Genomic DNA, 20,574 nt, shown 5'->3' with positions numbered 1-20,574 from the left:
TCAGTGGAGTTTAATCCGGTCTGTTATTTCATACATGAATGCTGGTCTGAAACACCAATTTTTAATTGTGTGCACTCTACAAAGAGTAGGGATCGGGTTCAATAGCATTTCACTGAATCGGAATCCTTTATCGGATCCTGTAGTTTTGTTTGTGAGGAAACTGAAGATATCTTCGCTAAAAGAACACAGTGTGTACTGTTTTTGTTTCACAAAAGCTTAAACCGACTAAATTACTGATTTCTCCACATACACAATGCAATTCAGTTTACCAGACGGCAGATTTGTTGTTGCTCTGCTACAGGTCACAGAATACAGTGTAACACAGGATGCAGCCTGAGGCCAAACACCTATCCTTCTATCTAAGAGAGATTGTGAATGAAAGATTCGGTAAGGGCTTCAATGGCCGCAGAGCAAATCCAGGTATTTTACTAACTTCCAGAATGGAACAGACTATTAGAACCCATCCCTGACCAAGAGTGCAAAACAATCTTCTAAATGTAAGCTTGGCATGATACGTCATCCTCATTATGCTATTAGTTCGGTATACAAAAGTTGTTTTAATTGGCATCTGTTGCTCATACGTTCATCCATTATCAACATAGTTTCATCAAACCACGAGTTTTCACTGTGATATAATTTTGAAATAAGCTTATACCACATACAGTAAATAACCATTCATGCTGTGGTAATCATCGCTGAAGACCACTGACACATTTACAGATCTTTGACTCAGTCCAAAAAAAACAAAGTTCACCTCTGCTCTCTGCATCATATGGTTATGGCTATCTTAATTTTGCAAAACAAATGTGCTTTGATCCACCTGCTGACAGTTGTGGGCAGAATTAAACTTGAGGGTTGTACAAAATAAAGGTCCTGCCAGTCACTCTGACATGAGAAGGCATTTTCTCCGTTGTTTGGCTTAATGTATAAAACTGGTATTCTACTTCAGGACTTTTAGTCCACAGAACCAGAGAGGGATCAGACAATAATCTTATTTCTTATGAAAGTCAGTGTTTTTCAGTAAACAATAAATTTTCATTTTTCTTCTGAAAGAAAAGTAATTTCTCGAGTTTGTACTTCAAACAATGAAAGTATAAGTAAAGAGACTTTTTAAAAGTAACTTTTCCTTGTGCACCTTACATTTTATAAAACCTTCCTCTGTACACTCTGGAAATGAGTGTGTCTCTGTTTGCTGGGTAAGAGAAATGAAGTTGTGCTGTTGATGTTTTCATGCACATAAATGGGGAGTAAAAATATTTTTTCAATATTTTGTATTACTACTAAAATGGAGGGCAAGACAGGTAAGGTGTATGTATGCACACACATGCCTAAAGGCTTATCTCTGTGTGTATATAAACCACTGTTTTTCATGTTTGACTACAGCTCTCACTATAATTCTGGTGTGATTATAGTGTTTACTTTAATCATGTGTCACTGTTATGTTGTGTTCTGGTCCTCACTTGGAAATAACTGCCTTCTTTGTGATGCTTCCTTTCCTGCCTCCTCCTCCTCCTGCTCCTGCTCCTCCTTGCCAAAGATGGCTGGGGATGGTGAAGGCATCCACACTCATGCCCACGGTTTTAGAAGGGATGGCACTAAACTGCTTCCTGTCTGAACTGTATTTGTAGATGGACTCCACCTGGGTGGAGCTAATTGCCCGGGGACCCACGCCGGCCAATCGTACGAGCTCCTGGGAGTCGGGGTTCATGGTGTAAACGCCTCTGAACTGGCAGCTGGAATCACGGAAGAGGATGAGGAAGTGGTTGGCAGGACTCTTCTCCATATCCTGAGGTTGGTGGAAGATTAAAATAAGAGAAAGAAAAATGCAACAAATCATATTGGTGTACTAGTTTTTCATCTTTTTGATCTCTTGCAAATAATCCAGTTTGGTGCCTAAAATCACACAAGTAACAGAATTGATTGCAAGTTTTAATTAATTTGTGTTAGAAATTTTAAGAAAAGAATGAATACAGAACACAATGATGATGCAGAAAATGAATCCTCTACCTCCACTATCTTGTTTTTTTGTGTCTCGTTGACCTTTCCGGCCAGGCAGCAGCGAGTGAGAGCATTATGAATGATAAACTTGTTGGACTTGAAGCTTGGTTCTTTGAAGAGCTTTGGACCTGAAAGCACAGGCATGCTTGTTTATGCAAACCCATGTGTACAACTGTAAGCATTTTTTGCAATGAATAGTACTCAAGAACTGAGAGATACCGTACAGTTGTAGTACTGTACCTGTGTATTCTGGGGCAGGTGAGGTACCATTGGAACCGCTCTCCCAGTCCTTATCTCCGTTCTGATTGACCAGTCTACTTGGTGTCACACAGCCTGCAGGTGAATCAGGACGGCTGTTGGAGAGAGGTCAAACAATGAGCCAATAGGCCATCACCTCAAATCTGTGTTACACTTGATAAGCAAACAATTCCTGTAACCCACCCTCCACTACACTTTTCTGCCCATCTTGGAAAGGTTCACAACAAAGAACTGGACAAGTGCTCTCGTTAATGAAACAACACTGGACCTGATCTCATGTGTCAGGCTGAGTGGATGATGAGCTGACATCCATCCAGGATGACAGTTTTGTAAACATGTTTGTGACACTGAAAAAATGTGTTTACTGTGTAAATATTGGTCTAAAAGGGTCTGGATGAATGGATCCTGAAAAAGTAATACCGAAATCACAAAAAAGGATATGAGGTAGGATTTCAATGGCCCTTGCACAACTCCAGTTCTTTGGTTGTAACCATGTGTAATTTATTCTTATGTGTGAAATGAGTCAAGTGACAGTACTGCTGCTGGGGGCTAGTCTAGGCCTGTTTCTACCCCGTGTTGTGACACCAAGTATTCTCAGTTAGAACTAACTAACCTGTAATACCTGTAATATCTAATTATTGTTGGCAAGTTTACATTCAGCATATAATGTTTGGCATGTTAGACAGGTGGAAACTTTGAACTGTTGATCGGCAAAGTCATCCAGAGGCTTCCTTGGTGGAAATACGGATTTCGCTACCAAATTTCATGGCAATAAATCCAATAGGTGGCGACATATTTCACTCTACAAAACAACTGGGCTAAAAAGACCAACCAATCAGAAATGCCATCTCTCGAGCCATACTAAAAACTAAAAACTGTGTCAACGAGAGGGTAAAGCCCCACACACACAACCTATGCGGCAGTATACCTCTGGGTTTTTTTAGTGGTGTCACTACCACGGTTTCCTGGTTCATCTTTTGCTGCCAGGTTGAGGGAGGAGTGAGAGTAGACTTTTGTCAGCTTAGAGCCTAGAGAGACATAAAGACGTGAAAACAGTTTAGTAAATTAAATCCTCTACAGACACTCTACTTAATATACTTCATGTGTTGATTATTCACTCTTGACTTTACCAATTGTGCCCTTGGCTGGACTCAGAGACAGTTGTGTTTCCTCCCTGGTCATGCTGCGGGGTCGAGAGCGGGTTTTCTTAGCCAACGATCGTCCTTGATTGGATGATTTTTGTCGCAGCGCTTTGTCCAGGTCATCCATGATCCTCAGCTGTTGCCTCCGTGCGTACTCTCCTCGTGTGAAATCTCCACGTCGAGCTGGAGTAGCAGGAGGTGTCAGGGAAGGAGAGGTGGTGCCCGCAGGAGGTGTATTTGAGGGAGACGCTACTCTCTTGTCTAAAGATGCTGGTCTGAGAACAGAAGTAAAACATCGGCGCAGATAAGCTTTGGAGTCTGTGAGTTAACTTGGATTGGGGATGCTAAGATGCATGTGGGTGTGTTATACCTGTTTTCCCTCTCTTGCTCATGCCACTGCCTCCTCTTCTTCAGCCCCTCCGTTCTCTTCTGCTGTCTCTCCAACAGGAGAGCTCTCCGCTGGGCCATCTCCCCCTCACTGTGTACCTCCTCCTACAGCCACACAAGAACACAATCATGTGCCCAACTGTCATGACAGAATTCATGTGCATGCAAAGCAAACTTTCCTCTCCTCACTTCCTCTCCTCCTGTTTCCTTTTCACTCACCTTAAAGAAGAGCCCTATTCCTCCTCTGGTTTCCATCTCATTCTGTTCTCCACTTGGTTCCAAAGTTTCTGTCTGTCTTGTGTGTTCTTTGGATTCAGTTTGTTCTTCTGGCAAATCCGTGGCTTCTGTAGCCAGGTTCAGCTGCTCTATAGGATCGAAGGGTTCTGTGGCCTGTTCTCTTGCAGGTTCTGCAGCAGATTCGGTGTGATCGCTCATAGAATCAGAAGAAAACTCCTGCCCTTCATCGGTTGGTTCATCGCTGCCTCCCTCTGGCCCTCCAAGAGATGATAGTGACACCTCAATCTGGCTACAGCGCTTCCCAGCACCTCCACCTCTCGCTCCTTCACCTCCTGCGCTGTACGCAGCAGAAAGGGACAAAGTCTCGCTCTCAAATGAGCACTCTGAAGGAGCACCAGAGCTGCTGCCGCCAGCAGCCCTGGGACCATCTTGCCTGGGCTGTGAAAAGACCGGGAGCCCTCCGACAGCCTCTGCGTCCTCCTGCTCCAGTTCCAGGCTGAACTGGGTGGGTGTTTCACTTGAGCCTGTGTCTGAGGTGCTCTCCTCAGGCTGTGGCTGCTGGCTAGGCTGAGGAGATTCCTGAGGAGTCTGGGGGCCACCAATACGGAAAGATGAGGAGGTCTGAACCTGACATTTGCTGGGCGACACACGGCGCAAGTGGGGGAGCGTGTCCACAGTCTGTGTTGGTGCCAATACACGATTTAGAGGAGGGAACTTGAGTTCGGAGGGCCGTGGGTGTGGACGCTGATTCTGGGGGCGTGAGTGATGTTTGGGGCTGCGAGGCGTGGAGAAAGAGTGAATCTTGGTGCGAGGAGCAGGGCAGGAGGAAGAGATAACAGTCTTTGGAGAGGAGGACAAGGAATGAACGTGAGAACGCCGTGATGGAGAGGAGGCAGAGGGGAGATTGGGATTGGCAGGGATCACCCAAGCTTTACTGTTGCTCTTGGTAGGAGTCTTTGTCGGGGTTCTTGGTGGTGTCTTTGTTGGCGTGTGTGGAGGAGTTTTGGGTGGTGTTTTGACGTTACTTTTAGGTGTTGATTTTGGAGTGGTTTTGGGTGTATTTCTGGGTCTTTGGTTACTCATGAGCTGCTGCTGCTGTTCTGTAAGTTTCTGCATGTCCTTCTGCAGTGACTGCAGAGCCTCACTCAGTTTCTGCACCACTTCATTATATTCAACAAGGACAGCTTCACCTGCTTTCTCTTTCTCTGCCCCTTTCTTACTTTCAATCGAGAATGTGACCTGCTTCTCTAACCGAGGAGGATTGGAAACAGACAGCTTCTCTTTCTCCTTTTCTCCGTCTTTTGCTTTCTCCTTCTTTTCTTTCTCTTCCTTCTCCTCCTCCTGTTTCAGCTGCTCCTCCATGCGCGTAAGGCGCTCATCCAGGGTGAGGCTGTCCTCCTCTGGTCCCTCCCCACCTCCTTCTCCTTGCTCTCTTTTCAGTTGAAGGAAAGCAGTTTTTCCTAGCCTCTGTCTGTGTTTGGCAAAGATGGCCTCAATGCGCCGTTTCTGGGCTTCAATGCTTTTGCGTTTCTCCTCCAGACGAGCCCCCAACTCCCAGGCCTCAGAGCCTGGTTCAGGGCCTCTGGGACCTGGGCTGTCCTGGCGACCAGGAGCCCCTGCTGGGGTCGAGGGTGTATGTGGAGTGCCTGGAGTCGTTGGGGTTGGAGCAGAGGCTGTCTCCTCTCCAGGAGCAGCGGGATGTCTTCTTCTGCTGTCTCGTCGCTCAGCAAAGCTTGTCATCCGTGGACTATTGTTGGCGCTGTGGTTTCCCTGGCGACCGTTACTGGGTCGAATATTACCAGGGGCATTCCTGGGGGTATCATCCGATGCTTCAGAGGAGTCCACGCTGCCATCTCGTAGAACGGAGTCATCGTCACGTGACATGTCAGAGGTCCGCCCTGATCTCTCCCTCCTCTCTCCCCTTCCTTGCCTTTCAGTATCACCCACTTCTCCTCCAACAGGCCGGTAGAGCACTCCAGAGCGACAGGGAGCAGAGCTACTCAGCTGGGGATTGTCCTCCTCGGGAGAGTGCAGAAAGAAACCTGCTGGGGCTCCCTCGGGACGTAACCTGGGCTCTGGCCTTCCTCCCAAAACTCCTCTCCCACCTTTCTCTGGCGTCCTTCCTTTCTTCCGATCTTTGCTGTTGGGGGTATGAACCACCTGTAGGGCCTCCTCAATGGTTGGCAGCTCTCCTAGTGGTGCTGTGTGAGCGTATGGGCCCCAGGAAGACCGCTGCGACGGGGCTGAAGCGCTGACCAGGTGGCTGAGGTCCTCTGGAGGGCTGTACGGGACACGGGTCATCCCTGCTGAAGTCACCGGTGAGGTCATTGCAGGGATGCCGGTGGTTAGGCTGTCAGTGCTGACAGAGCGAAAGACAGAATCTATTGGGTTTCCCATGACAATGTCAACATCACTGTCCAGGCCAAATGGGATGCTGAAAGTCACTGCTGACAGAGGACGACTGCAGAGAGGTGGGTGATGATGGAAGGATGGACCAATGGATGGGTTGTGCCATACAGTATGGAAAAGCAGAGACCACAGAAGCCAAAGTAAGAAGATTAAAGAAATTAAGATAAAATATGAAAGCAACACAACATTTACTGTAGGAATCACACAAAGCTTTTCAGTGTAGCTACCTGATTTGTTTCTTTGTCCAACTTTTGTTCTCTGAAAAGACAGATAAAAAATAAATGAGTCTATAGAAGTTTATTCCGGTTAATTCATTATGAAGAAACACTGTGCTCTGTATTTCTTACCGGGTGACACTGGGGAAGAGATGGGCACAAAGGGTTGTTTGAAGATAAAGGACGGAGAACCACTGAAAGAGGAAAAAAAATAGTAAAATGCTGTTTTTTCATAACTTTTTGTGTTACAGCTTTGATTCTAAGCTCAAAACATCAGGGTTCTCCTTCTTATTTCTTCCTACTTTCTTTTGTTTATAGAGGCTTTTTGGAATTCATTTGGGTCTGGGACATAATTTAGAAGAGAGAGAGACAGGTTGTTGGGACAGGTGTGAGGTTTTTTTTTTTATGTCTGTCCAAATTTTGTGTGTGGTGTTCACAGGATGCTTCAAATACCTGTTGCTGTTCCCACTGACAGGACTTGTGCAGTCCAGTAAACCCGAGACATCTGAAAGACAGAAAACTGCAATTTCAGAGGTGGATATTTATTTATCAAACACTCTAAGAGCCAGTGCATCAACATTACAGGAATGTCTTAGAAACGCACTGTATGTCACAGACCTGTGAGGTCGATGGGTTGTATGGGCTGGACAAAATCAGGCTTCTTGACCTCAAACCACTCCAGCAACTCTGTAATGAAGCTCATGATGTTCAGCTGAAGGGTAAAAAAATAAAAAAATGCACATTAGGTGGCAGACTCAAACATGAGGTCAGATTTCAGAGGCGGAATCAGCAAATTGTTGGGATGACTTTGTTTTGGAGGGACAGCAACAACTCAGAGTCTGTTAATGCAGCTGAGCACATGACAAAACAGCAACACAGATATTAGACTGTCAACGCAGTTAGCAGATGTGTGTCTGTAAAAATCTTATATTGATGGTTCTATAGTCAAAGCTCTAAAATCATAATTTCCTTAATCAGCTTCTTATCTTAAGCGATAGTGTTTTAAATGAACACACTGTCTGCCGAAGGTAAAATTATGATTCTGATTATTTCACATTAGAGATTACTGTATTTATGTGTTTGGCTGAGCTTTTCACACTGGTTCAAACTGGCTGGAAAAAAAGGTGGAATGAAGTATTTCCACATGACGATTTAAAAATACAGGAATACCGTCCAATTTGATCAAACCACATCAACACAGTCTTGATGGAGCAGATTAGATTGTTAGACTCTAACTAATGCTGTTTAGTAGCAAATGTTTAATATGAGTAATAGAGAAGTGAAAATGTAGAAGATCATAGTACTTACATGAAGAACTGGTGGAGCGTAGAGCAGGTCCTCCACAGCGAGTGGGCAGCAGCTCTGCAAACTGCTCTCACAGAACTCCTTGATCAGCTGCAGGTTGTAGAGACTGTCAGCCACCGACATGGTGTCCTTCAGACACACATCTGGAAGAGAAGGGAAATGAATACATAAGCATATTAATATGTGGTCTGTGTCAGCGAAGCAGTTATCAAACATAATTGCTTTAATTCAAAAAGTATTATAACAGATGCTTTTTAAACATTTAGAAAGGGAACTTGTAATGCGCTTTTTTGTGAATTCCAAAAAAACGCATTACGCAATTGCTCTCTCAATGTATATAATTCAAAGTCATTGTAAGTCATTCAAAATACCGTACTTATTGGAATTTTTTTCAAGCTGCTGGGAGTGTGGAAGCATACATCAGCCAGGTATTAATATTTCATCATCTAACGTGAATGTGTATTTGTGCGTGTTAGCGTCTGAGTTCATGTGTGTACCCTCTAGAGGCAGCAAGCTGGGGCAGTAGTAGTGCAAAACAGCAGCTATAGCACAGCCATTAGACAGATCTTTGACCGCAGAAACCAGGGGAAAAGTAGGAGTCAGCTTAGACTGCACTTTGTCCTTCCTATAGCGGATCTAGAGAAGAAAGAGAGGGAAGGGGGAGGAGGAAGATGAGAAAGACAAGAGGGTAAAAAGAGGAAGCATTGTACAAAGACAAGTAGGAAACAGAAACAGTAAATGGGCAAGTGAGAGAAAGAGGGGAGAGATTGTAGGGCAGATGCAGAAAAAAAGGTTCACGTTACGTTTAAGAGAGTTACTGTAGAATGGTGACAAAAAAAGTAAAACCAGCCAGGATTGTCCTTCTTTCAGACAACAAATAAAACCATCGACTCAAACTGTGAAGCCAGCCAAACTCCGGGGAAAGTTGCAAAGAGAAGAAAACCCACAGAAACAAAAGCGCAAGACCAGTGATGCCCCAATTATGAAACATAAGCACACATACATACACACACTCCAACCAGAAGGTGCAGTGCAAAGGTTAAAAAAACGAGGCAATACAAAAAAAACTGAAAGACATCCATGGGTAGAAAAATGTCAGTGATTATAAGTGAAAATGAGCACGTTTTATCTCCAGTGTCCATGCAGCAGAAACAGGCACTGACGACACTGTGAGACTTCTCTTCTGATCAGGTAAAAACTATGCAATCAGATTTTTTTTTTTTTTTTTTTAAAGGGCTCAGGATAAACAGCTCAGATGCTGTGTTGCTCTTTTAAAAATGTGCACATAAGAGAAAATACACCAAAAAACAAATGTGCAAGTGCTTCAGCTGTAACTTATGTTAAATGATGTTCCACAGCCTTGTTGCAGGAGTACAAGGATAAAAGTTTCACCATCAAAGATCAGCTCCAGGTCTTATTATGCCTCCTATAACATGGCTTTGTAACACACTTTAAAGAAAAGCAGCTGAACATAAATAAATGTGGATAAATAGTGTTAAAACCTAATGAGTTTTAACGGATCCATCCAACCTCGGGGTTGGAGTGGCGATTAGTTTGCAGTCAGTCGGTCAGTCATTGGTCAACAGCGTGGAAGAGGTGTGGCGATTGGTCAGTCTGTCAGTCAGTCGAGTGCGTTGCTACGGGAGACGTGGAGGATGAGGGTGAGATAAGAGCGAGGTGTTATACGTTACCACTGGCGGCTTATTCCCCGACTCCTTCAAACAAAAAGCGATAGCATGCTGGATGGGGGGGATGGCAGAGAGAGGGAAACAAGCATAAATGACAAAGGGGCCGACCATCGTGGGAACCGCCACACCGCAAAGTCACATGGTACCGCTCAGGGAGATAGGTGCGATAGGGGAGGAGGAGGAGAGGAAGGGGGGCAAACAAAGGATGCGCGGAGGCAGTTTTATAATCAGCGAGGAAAGTAATTTCGCCACCCTCCCTCCTCTCCAACATCTCCCTCTCCCCCTCCGCTCTGATAATCTGGACAGATTGAGATGGAACTGATGACTTAATGTAAAAAAGTCAGAAACACCCTCAGTGTCCAAAACATCATCAGTTCATAATAATACTACTAATAATAATAATAATCAATTACAGGACATTTCAATGGCATCTGATTAGTCAGTTGAAAAGGTCGTACACAAAGGCACTTTTCGTAATGGGACAGATAAGAGGTATGTGTGACATTTCCAGCAGGCACAATAATGTCAGCCATAGCAGACAGACAGACTCAGAGAGAAAGAAAGGCAGGAGGAGAGTAGACTTACGGGGACTAGTTTCCAGTACCAACGGGTGGACTGACACTGCCAGAGAGCATGGCACGACAGAGATAAACCAGGGAGAGAAAACAGAGAAGCAGAGCAAGGTCGATGTTAGAAGCTTCAGCGACACAGCAATGACAGACAGTTGCTTTATGGCAAATCATCATGCATATGACTGAGTGTGTACATGTGTGTGTGTGTGTTGCAGGTATTTTTTTTTACCGTTTCCTGAGCGGGCTGCACGTCTGTACACGTCTGTGACTTGATGGGCTCCTCTTCTTCTGTGCTTTCTCTCAACTTCTGGTTCAGCTGTTGGCACAAGGAAACTACTGCTAAAGGACAAGTTCATCGTTTTTCCCCCAAGTGTGCAAGACAGGATGAGAGAGTTTTAAGTTAAAGTTCGTCATTAAAATACAAAAAATTAAAAAGGCTTCATCCCCATGACATGTTCCATGAAAAAAAAAGATCACCTGTTACTGTTAAAACCAATAAGATGATTTTCCAGATAACATCCAGTTTCCTAAAATGATATCTATGCTTGTTTTTGAAGGCCTAACAACTTCACTGGTAAGCTGCAGCAGAGCGGTAAACATCTCAAGGCTGAAGGTATCAGTGATGTTATTTTTTTTGCATGATTACATTATGATGTTAAGCAATATTTTAATAAGGGTTAAATAGAAAATGTGAATCTGTCCTTTAGTCAAATACCTATATTTATGAATGAGGAGGGGAACAACGTGGTCTCACCCTGTTGACCCAGAAGAGCAGAGCGTTCTCCCATGGAGCCCCGACGCCCATCTGCTCCGCCTCCACCGCCATCTTCACCCGACCCACCGTCTCTTTGGCAGCCAGTGACATCAGAGCATCAATCAGGGCAAGGTGAGATTTCTGCACCAATCAGAGAGAAAAAACTTAGCCACCTCAGCCTCTTTAACACACAGTGACAGATTTGATCAAGAAAGAAATATACAGAGATGGAAAGTGTAATTTCAATTATAATGCTAGCTGATGCAAAATGACTACAAAGGGACATATCCTTTGTAGTCATCTTGTGTCTCTTTCAGTCTCCCATATCACCTTTACTTGACTGTGCTACTCATACAGATAAGGATTTTACATTCAACTTGAAACAAACTCTTTAAATGTCTTTAAATATCACTGATTGCATTGTGTTCTTTCCTTCTCTGTATCTCCTTCCTTATAACCTTTTCCCCTCTGTCCTTCCTTCATTCTTCATTCCCTGGTTTCCTTCTGTTGTTCCTTCTGTCTGTCCACCTTTCTCTCCTTGCTTCCTTCAACTAATCAAACTAAGTGATGCTTTGGACGCACGGGGAAATTTTTTTTTAAACTAAATTAAAATGTTGAATACAGGAGCTGGAGTATTTTTCCATTATTTTATGGAAGTACCTCTTTCTCCACTCCACAAACCAAACCAGGCAGACTGAAATCAAAACAAAAACTACAGAACAGAACACACACATACTGTCTTGATGGGGACATTGCTGAGATCCTCCTCTGTGATATCTACATCCTGGACCTTCGGAGTGAAACCTTTCTTAATGAGAAACTGCAGCAGGGCAGAGTTGTCAGCCGGGGACCCCTGCGACGCTGGCAAAGAGACCCCGTGTGCCTGGGCCAGCAGGGCCTGAGCTCGGCAGTAAATCTCTGGGGACAGAAGCAGCTTGGAGACGGCCGGTTTGAGGTGCTCTTGTTCATACTGGTCTTTGTAAAGTGGCTCTCGCAACTCCACAGGAACATTTTCTAGAGAGAGAGAGAGAGAGAAGACAACTGTGTGAGCTCCTCAGTCATGCTAACAGCAATCCAGACTGTACTATCTAAACAACTATATAGATTGCCATGAAAATTTGTACAGAAATTCATGGTCCTCAGAGGATGAATCCTAATGACTTTGCTGATCCCATAACTTTTCCTCTAGTGACACTATGAGGTTGACATTTCTGGATTTTCGTGAGATGTCTTGGCAGCTTTTGGCTGGACTGCCATGAAATTTGTGTCACATTATTCATGGTCCCCAGAGGATGAATCCTATTGCCTTTTGGTGATCCTTTGGCTTTTCCTTTACCACCATCTGCAAGTCAAAGTTTACACTTATTTTGTGCAATATCCCAATATCTACTTGACAGACTGGCACAAGGTGTTGTGGAGACATTCATGGTTCCCACATGACGAATTATACTGATTTTAATGGTCCCCTGACTTTTCCTCTAGTGCCATCATACGGTTCACATTTGTGGTTTTAATGAAAATTTGGTAAACACATTCATGTCCATTCGGGATGCTTTGTACTAACCATTTTGATCCTATGATTCAAAATTTCAATTTCTCAAATACTTTATGAACAAATATGTGCAAAACTAATGACATTCCCATCAACCCCTGCTGTCTCATATCATTGTGTTTCCTGCTAATTTGCAAATATTAGCATGGTAAGATGCTGGTGATCAACTTACAAATTACACTAGCATCAGCATGTAAGCATTATCATTATGAGCACTTGACATGCTTAAGTAAGGAAGTAAGAGCTGAAAGGATGGCGGCTGTAAGTGTCTTACTGTTGTTAATGTATAGAAGCAGAGAAATAACCGTGCTTTCAAATTCAAAAGAGCTCAAAATTAATATTTCAGTGGATGGATATTCCAAGCTAAAAAGAGTCCACTCAATCATTATCCAGGAGGCAGAGATTTTTGAGTGGTGGCACTCATTCATCCACTGGAGGACATCCTCTGAGCTGCGTGTGAGGACACATGCAGACATAAGATATTTCTTGCCTTCCTGCAGATAGAGAGGGGGGAAAAATGAGTCACCTTTCCTGCATTGGTTTCTAAGAAAGACAGCAGTGCCTACTCTTACGCCAATGTATAGAACTGCTGTGTCAAGGCATTGTCCCATGTGGAAAAGGTTACAGAGGTCACACAGGCTGCCGCCAAGAGACTGCAGCTCCACTGTACTGTCTGTTCTGGCAGAGAAAACTACATAACTACTGTATAAAAGTGTAAAAGTTTCTCCACAATGGAAATCAGGCGACAGTAAGTGTCTGACTGCAGGGAGCCTGCAGGAGAGGATAATGTCATCATCTGCATGAACAGCTCAGCGAGGTTACCCAGACAAGAGTGTGTGTGTGCATGTCAAGAAAGCTATGATGTGCAAGAAGCTCAGACCACGATGAGTGTGTCATTTCATAGACACACGCACACAGTGGACACACAGAAGCACACACTTTCCTGACTGACCCATATTCCAACTCTGCAGCCTCTGGACGACTGCACATCGACTCGGGATAATCCTGAAGATTGAGGTGGACTTCTTAAAGGGAATATCAAGAGTCTACATCTCTTCCATTTACTCTTTCAGTCAATCCTCTTTCCCTTTAAGCCTTTACCATTTTTTGTGTGTCTGTCCATAAACATCTATTTATGATTTGTAATGAGAGCTGCCTCCTCTTTCCTTTCTCTCTGTAACCTACTGTTGTAAGGCCTTTTTTTTATGAAACTAACTCCTTCTTCCCATCCTTTTCCTCCCTTTTCTCCCTGCTGCTCAAGAGAAGAGAAGAGAAGAGAAGAGAAGAGAAGAGAGGAGAAGAGAAGAGAAATCATCTATGTGTGTCACTACATAAACAACAATTTGAAAACACACTCCACTGCAGTCTGACACACACCGTTTGGGGTTAAACCATCGCCTTTCACACTCTGCAGCACTGGAAGGAAGTAGGACTGCCGTCACTATGGGAACGGTGGAAATGGAAAGCAGCCATTCTGTCCCAATCACAGAAGAGGCAATGAGCCTGGACTGCAGAGTAGGACCCAGCTAACCCACTTAACATAATACTAATTTGATCTAGTAGAAACAGAGACAGGCCAGCAGAGCTAAGACAACGTATGGATTTTATGAGCGTGTTCAGGCACTAATCAGACTGATCAATTAATTAATTTATTGTTTTGTTGATAAAATGTCAGAAAACTGTGAAAAATGCTCATTCTAATTTTTGCAATATCTATGTTTGATGTTATATGGGTGCCTCTACAGGACATGTACATGCCACACATGAATCCCATGTGTGGCTTTATTAGTGCTATTTTTATTCTTGGGCTTCCATTAAAATTCTATGAGGCACCCACTGGGCATTTTCAGCAGTTGACAGACAATGAAGCCTCCCTGCTGAGAGGTTTTCAGCTCATCGCTCCTCCTGTCCCACTGACTCGTTGACTGGGCACAAATACAAATATGACGTGAAATTCTGTCTAAAGCTATTACTACATAAAAAAAAAACCATGGCTTATTACATAAAGGACGACTTTATGTAAGTTTACTATTGCACTTTCAGTCTACAGTCTACACTATGACATCATTGTGTTAGTCAGCAGAGGCTGACCTTTGCCATTTGCACCCATGGTCTTGACAAACAGCTGAGGTGGACAAAATAAGAGAAACAGCACTGAAACAATTAGTCGCTGTTAGTCCACAAATATATATCTGGACCACAATTAACAATCAATTAATCAATTTGGTTAATCATCAATCATACATTAAAACCAAAACATAGTCAGGTCCCAGAATCTGGGGCAGGATTTGCTGATTTTTCTCTGTTCTTATCATCTTGGGCTCTTGGAATGTATGATAATCAAATGTCACTATTTTCTTTCTTTCTTTCTTTCTTTTCTACATTTTATAGATTATAAATGGCCATGACAGACTGATCAGTAATAATGATAATCAATGACTGCAGCCCCCAGCTAGGTGCACCTTTGCAGTATGATGTCATCCAATACAACATTGCCACAAACTGTAGAAAGACCACAGAAATTAATCAATGTCTCTGGCTCTATGTCAACAAAAGCACAACATCGGAAGCTTCATAAACATACTAATTATATCAGTGAGATTAAAATTGATTGCATTGAATTGTGATCGCGTTACTGTTCTCGAGTCTGTCCTGGCCATTGCTACACCTGGTCTGACCACTGGAAAAAGTATGTGCGCGTGAAAAACATGCCTCTGCGTTTCTCACACGCTATATTTTTTAGCAATAATCCTCAGAAATATTCTTAAGTGGTTAATGAATTGGACGCTTTTGCGGCAGTTACCACCAAAAACACTCCATTGTCTTATAAGACCTACTATGTCACCTTCACTGTGCCACGCGCTATAGCCCAGCGTGCGTGCGTAACACTGACACAAATATTATGCGATCCTGACCCATTTACAGCCGGCCCACACAGAAGCTGTATATACATATTTTTGCAGTCGGTTTTTGTTAATATATAAAATGAGGAGGCATTTTGTCTCTGGATCATATTCTGCCTGGTGAACCCGTCCACGGGCCTGATGTAGCGGCTCTGACAAAAGGCTTTGTTGCACTGCAGCGATGACAACCTCTAGTTCCTCCGCGCATCACGCACCACTGAGGAGATTCCTTCTGACAAGCCTCATATTCGTGTCAATACTAGGCTGAAAATCCTCCACAGTAATACGATAACATACATGCGGTGGCAAAGCTGCACAGCCTGGGCGGAACGAGCAGGTTAACTGTAAGCAACGGGGCAGCGACTGATAACGACGGATGCTGAGCAGTTGGATGCTGGAGGTTCCCCTAGACGCCAAATAAAACGAGAAACTCCGAGCTCCATATATAGCAGGATAAATTATTAAGCGCCCCACCCAAGCAGCGCCTGAGTGATGCGAGCAGACTGGGGTCTACCTGCAGAGCCGTACGATTTCGACAGCAGCCACCGAACGCTGGCGCAGATCTTGGCCCGGTTGAAGTCGTACTGGTCCAGCGGTTTGATCTCCGGCACCGAGAAGGTCTTTTTCATCGCGCTGGAAGAGTCCACCATGGCCGCGCTGTGCCGCACGGAGGACGCGGAGGCAGCAGCAGCACCGCACCGGGAAAATGTGAGGAGGAGGTATGGAGGAGGAAGGGGAGGAGGACAGATGGAGGAGGACCCTGTGATGCAGACGCAGACTGAAAAAAATGAATGATGCCTGCAAAAAAAAAGTTAAACACAAAGGGTAAATTTACAGTAAAACAGCTCTATTATTAGACGAGTAAATTAATCAAAAATCTTTTGTAAGGAGAATAAAAAAACCTCACTTATGCCATCACCCGGCGCTACGCCAACATGAACGTCACATATCGGCCAATGGAGATGTCTCAGAAAACCAGTTCTTCAGATCCTTCATGTTCTGGATTCATGTGAAAGCAGTAACGGGCCTAATGTGTCGCCTCCTTCCCTCAGCTCTGTGTTCATTTTGGGGCAAGAGCAGCCTCGCCGCTTTTGCCAGTGACAGCAATTCAGACTGGGAAATAAGTCACAGTCAGTGTCCCCCTTCCTCCACGTGGAGGAGCCCTTGAGCAAGGCACCGACTTCACACCCACGCCCGCCCCCATCAGCAGAAGTATACGCATATATCCCAGCAATACAAGAATTTAGAACACTAAAGCTTTTTTTTTTTTTTTTTAAAGTGACGCATAAAATAATATATAGATATAAAATATATCTTGTTTGTGTCTCAATGTTCTGTATATGCATGTCAAAAAAAGACAGGTTAAGACAGACACAAATTTGTCTGAGGACAGGAAAACAAAGAAAACAATCTCTGGTTTATTCCCACTGATAAAAACGTGCAATAAAAGTGGAATCATAGACCATTAATTGCGTGAAAATGATTGTTTTAACTTTGTTAGCCAGAACTCAACAATGGACAAGTACCAACGGCGCCCTCTTGTTTGGCTGTAATCAGCACTGCCAGCCTGCCCTCCACAGCTTCTTCCATAATACTTCGTTCACTTTTAGCACTGTCACACGGTCATGAATTACTGGGACCCTTAACATTAGGAGTGGTGAAAAAATCGATTATTGATTAATTGCGATTATATTATGGACGATTATGAGTCGATTATTAAATTTCCAAAGATCGATTTTTTAAAAATTATTCTTATTATTTTTTTGGTACTACACAGCAGTGACTCTACAGTTACTGGCTGTCATACAGGATTTAACCGCAAGGGGGAGGTGTTGACTAACAGTCAGTCACACTCTGTAACAGAGCCAGCGAGTGAGCTTACTATGCTAGCAAGACGAGAGGCGTGTGAAACGGGCGGAAAAAAAATTAAAACATTATCCAACAGCCAACCAATCCATCCAGCTCCTTCTGGGCGAAAAGCGAGCGTGTGGATGCATTTTGATTTTCATGGCAGGAGTTCTAAACACGTCGACAGGACATATGTTGTCTGCAAACTTTGCTGTACTAAGCTAAAGTACTGTGGCAACAGTGGTGGAGGAAGTACTGAAGCTTAGTACTTAAGTAAAAGTACAAATATCCCGCAAAACATTTACGCAAGTGAAAGTGGAAGTACTACATCAAGAATCTTACTTAAGTAAAAGTACAAAGTGATTACTTTTAAATTTACTTTAGAGTATTTTTTTAAAGTAAAAGTACTCACGCAATGGGTTGTCTCAGTGTCATGTCTGTGTCATTTTTTAAAAAAAATTACTCTATTGATCCCTCCTGGGGAAATTACTCTCCGCATTTTAACCACACCAAATAAACGAAACACGCACACAAGCATGCACAAGCACTAAAAACGCTGGAGTATAAAAGTATAACTTTTTTCGGCATATTTTGATGCTTTACGGTCGTATGACACGTTTCATGACTTTTTGAGGTCTTACAAAACTGACCTTTTTTTGGCCGATTTTGACGCCTTACTATACTATGACGTTTTTTATGACATTCTGAGGTCAAAAAAAATTTTGACTTTTTTTGGCCGATTTTGACGCCTTACTATACTATGACGTTTTTTATGACATTTTGAGGTCAAAAAATTTTTTGACTTTTTTGGCCGATTTTGACGCCTTACTATACTATGACGTTTTTTATGACATTTTGAGGTAAAAAAAAAAATTGACTTTTTTTGGCCGATTTTGACGTCTTACTATACTATGACGTTTTTTATGACATTTTGAGGTCAAAAAAAAAATTGACTTTTTTTGGCCGATTTTGACGCCTTACTATACTATGACGTTTTTTATGACATTTTGAGGTCAAAAAAAATTTTGACTTTTTTTGGCCGATTTTGACGCCTTACTATACTATGACGTTTTTTATGACATTTTGAGGTCAAAAAAAAATGTGACTTTTTTTGGCCGATTTTGACGCCTTACTATACTATGACGTTTTTTATGACATTTTGAGGTCAAAATTTTTTTTGACTTTTTTGGGTCGATTTTGACGCCTTACTATACTATGACGTTTTTTATGACATTTTGAGGTCAAAATTTTTTTTTGACTTTTTTTGGCCGATTTTGACGCCTTACTATACTATGACGTTTTTTATGACATTTTGAGGTCAAAATTTTTTTTGACTTTTTTTGGCCGATTTTGACGCCTTAGTATACTATGACGTTTTTATGACATTTTGAGGTCAAAATTTTTTTTGACTTTTTTTGGCCGATTTTGACGCCTTAGTATACTATGACGTTTTTTATGACATTTTGAGGTCAAAATTTTTTTTGACTTTGTTTTGTCGATTTTGACGCCTTGCTATACTATGACGTTTTTTATGACATTTTGAGGTCAAAAAAAAAATTGACTTTTTTTGGCCGATTTTGACGCCTTACTATACTATGACGTTTTTTATGACATTTTGAGGTCAAAATTTTTTTTGACTTTGTTTGGTCGATTTTGACGCCTTACTATACTATGACGTTTTTTATGACATTTTGAGGTCAAAAAAAAAATTGACTTTTTTTGGCCGATTTTGACGCCTTACTATACTATGACGTTTTTTATGACATTTTGAGGTCAAAAAAATTTTTGACTTTTTTTGGCCGATTTTGACGCCTTAGTATACTATGACGTTTTTTATGACATTTTGAGGTCAAAATTTTTTTTGACTTTTTTTGGCCGATTTTGACGCCTTAGTATACTATGACGTTTTTATGACATTTTGAGGTCAAAATTTTTTTTGACTTTTTTTGGCCGATTTTGACGCCTTAGTATACTATGACGTTTTTTATGACATTTTGAGGTCAAAATTTTTTTTGACTTTGTTTGGTCGATTTTGACGCCTTGCTATACTATGAAGTTTTTTATGACATTTTGAGGTCAAAAAAAAAATTGACTTTTTTTGGCCGATTTTGACGCCTTACTATACTATGACGTTTTTTATGACATTTTGAGGTCAAAAAAAAATGTGACTTTTTTTGGCCGATTTTGACGCCTTACTATACTATGACGTTTTTTATGACATTTTGAGGTCAAAAAAAATTTTGACTTTTTTTGGCCGATTTTGACGCCTTAGTATACTATGACGTTTTTTATGACATTTTGAGGTCAAAATTTTTTTTGACTTTTTTTGGCCGATTTTGACGCCTTAGTATACTATGACGTTTTTTATGACATTTTGAGGTCAAAATTTTTTTTGACTTTTTTTGGCCGATTTTGACGCCTTAGTATACTATGACGTTTTTTATGACATTTTGAGGTCAAAAAAATTTTGACTTTTTTTGGCCGATTTTGACGCCTTACTATACTATGACGTTTTTTATGACATTTTGAGGTCAAAAAAAATTTTGACTTTTTTTGGCCGATTTTGACGCCTTACTATACTATGACGTTTTTTATGACATTTTGAGGTCAAAAAAAAATGTGACTTTTTTTGGCCGATTTTGACGCCTTACTATACTATGACGTTTTTTATGACATTTTGAGGTCAAAAAAAATTTTGACGTTTTTTGGCCGATTTTGACGCCTTAGTATACTATGACGTTTTTTATGACATTTTGAGGTCAAAATTTTTTTTGACTTTGTTTGGTCGATTTTGACGCCTTACTATACTATGACGTTTTTTATGACATTTTGAGGTCAAAAAAAAAATTGACTTTTTTTGGCCGATTTTGACGCCTTACTATACTATGACGTTTTTTATGACATTTTGAGGTCAAAAAAAAATGTGACTTTTTTTGGCCGATTTTGACGCCTTACTATACTATGACGTTTTTTATGACATTTTGAGGTCAAAAAAAAAATTGACTTTTTTTGGCCGATTTTGACGCCTTACTATACTATGACGTTTTTTATGACATTTTGAGGTCAAAAAAAAAATTGACTTTTTTTGGCCGATTTTGACGCCTTACTATACTATGACGTTTTTTATGACATTTTGAGGTCAAAAAAATTTTTGACTTTTTTTGGCCGATTTTGACGCCTTACTATACTATGACGTTTTTTATGACATTTTGAGGTCAAAAAAAAATGTGACTTTTTTTGGCCGATTTTGACGCCTTACTATACTATGACGTTTTTTATGACATTTTGAGGTCAAAAAAAATTTTG

At 41.9% G+C, this 20,574-nt stretch overlaps 1 protein-coding gene across 1 annotated transcript; it reads right to left on the bottom strand.

Annotated features, from left to right (window-relative positions):
- Positions 1-24: 24 nt before the first annotated feature.
- Positions 25-16,070, bottom strand: LOC121181058 (calmodulin-regulated spectrin-associated protein 3-like). Its single transcript, XM_041036839.1, has 19 exons — positions 15,935-16,070; positions 11,702-11,979; positions 10,966-11,106; positions 10,441-10,527; positions 10,225-10,260; positions 9,643-9,690; positions 8,449-8,587; positions 7,955-8,094; positions 7,265-7,358; positions 7,100-7,151; positions 6,779-6,840; positions 6,659-6,689; positions 4,005-6,483; positions 3,769-3,890; positions 3,387-3,673; positions 3,185-3,284; positions 2,239-2,351; positions 2,008-2,126; positions 25-1,786 (listed from the first exon to the last, which is right to left on the bottom strand). Exons 1-19 carry the CDS (start codon positions 16,068-16,070, stop codon positions 1,457-1,459), a joined length of 4,794 nt encoding a protein of 1,597 aa, XP_040892773.1. The 3' UTR covers positions 25-1,456.
- Between the last annotated feature and the right edge of the window lie 4,504 nt (positions 16,071-20,574).

The sequence above is a fragment of the Toxotes jaculatrix genome, chromosome 4, assembly GCF_017976425.1.
Source record: "Toxotes jaculatrix isolate fToxJac2 chromosome 4, fToxJac2.pri, whole genome shotgun sequence".
NCBI classification, from domain to species: domain Eukaryota; kingdom Metazoa; phylum Chordata; class Actinopteri; family Toxotidae; genus Toxotes; species Toxotes jaculatrix.
Note: the sequence above shows the minus strand (reverse complement) of the source record. Positions and strands in the feature narration are given on the sequence as shown.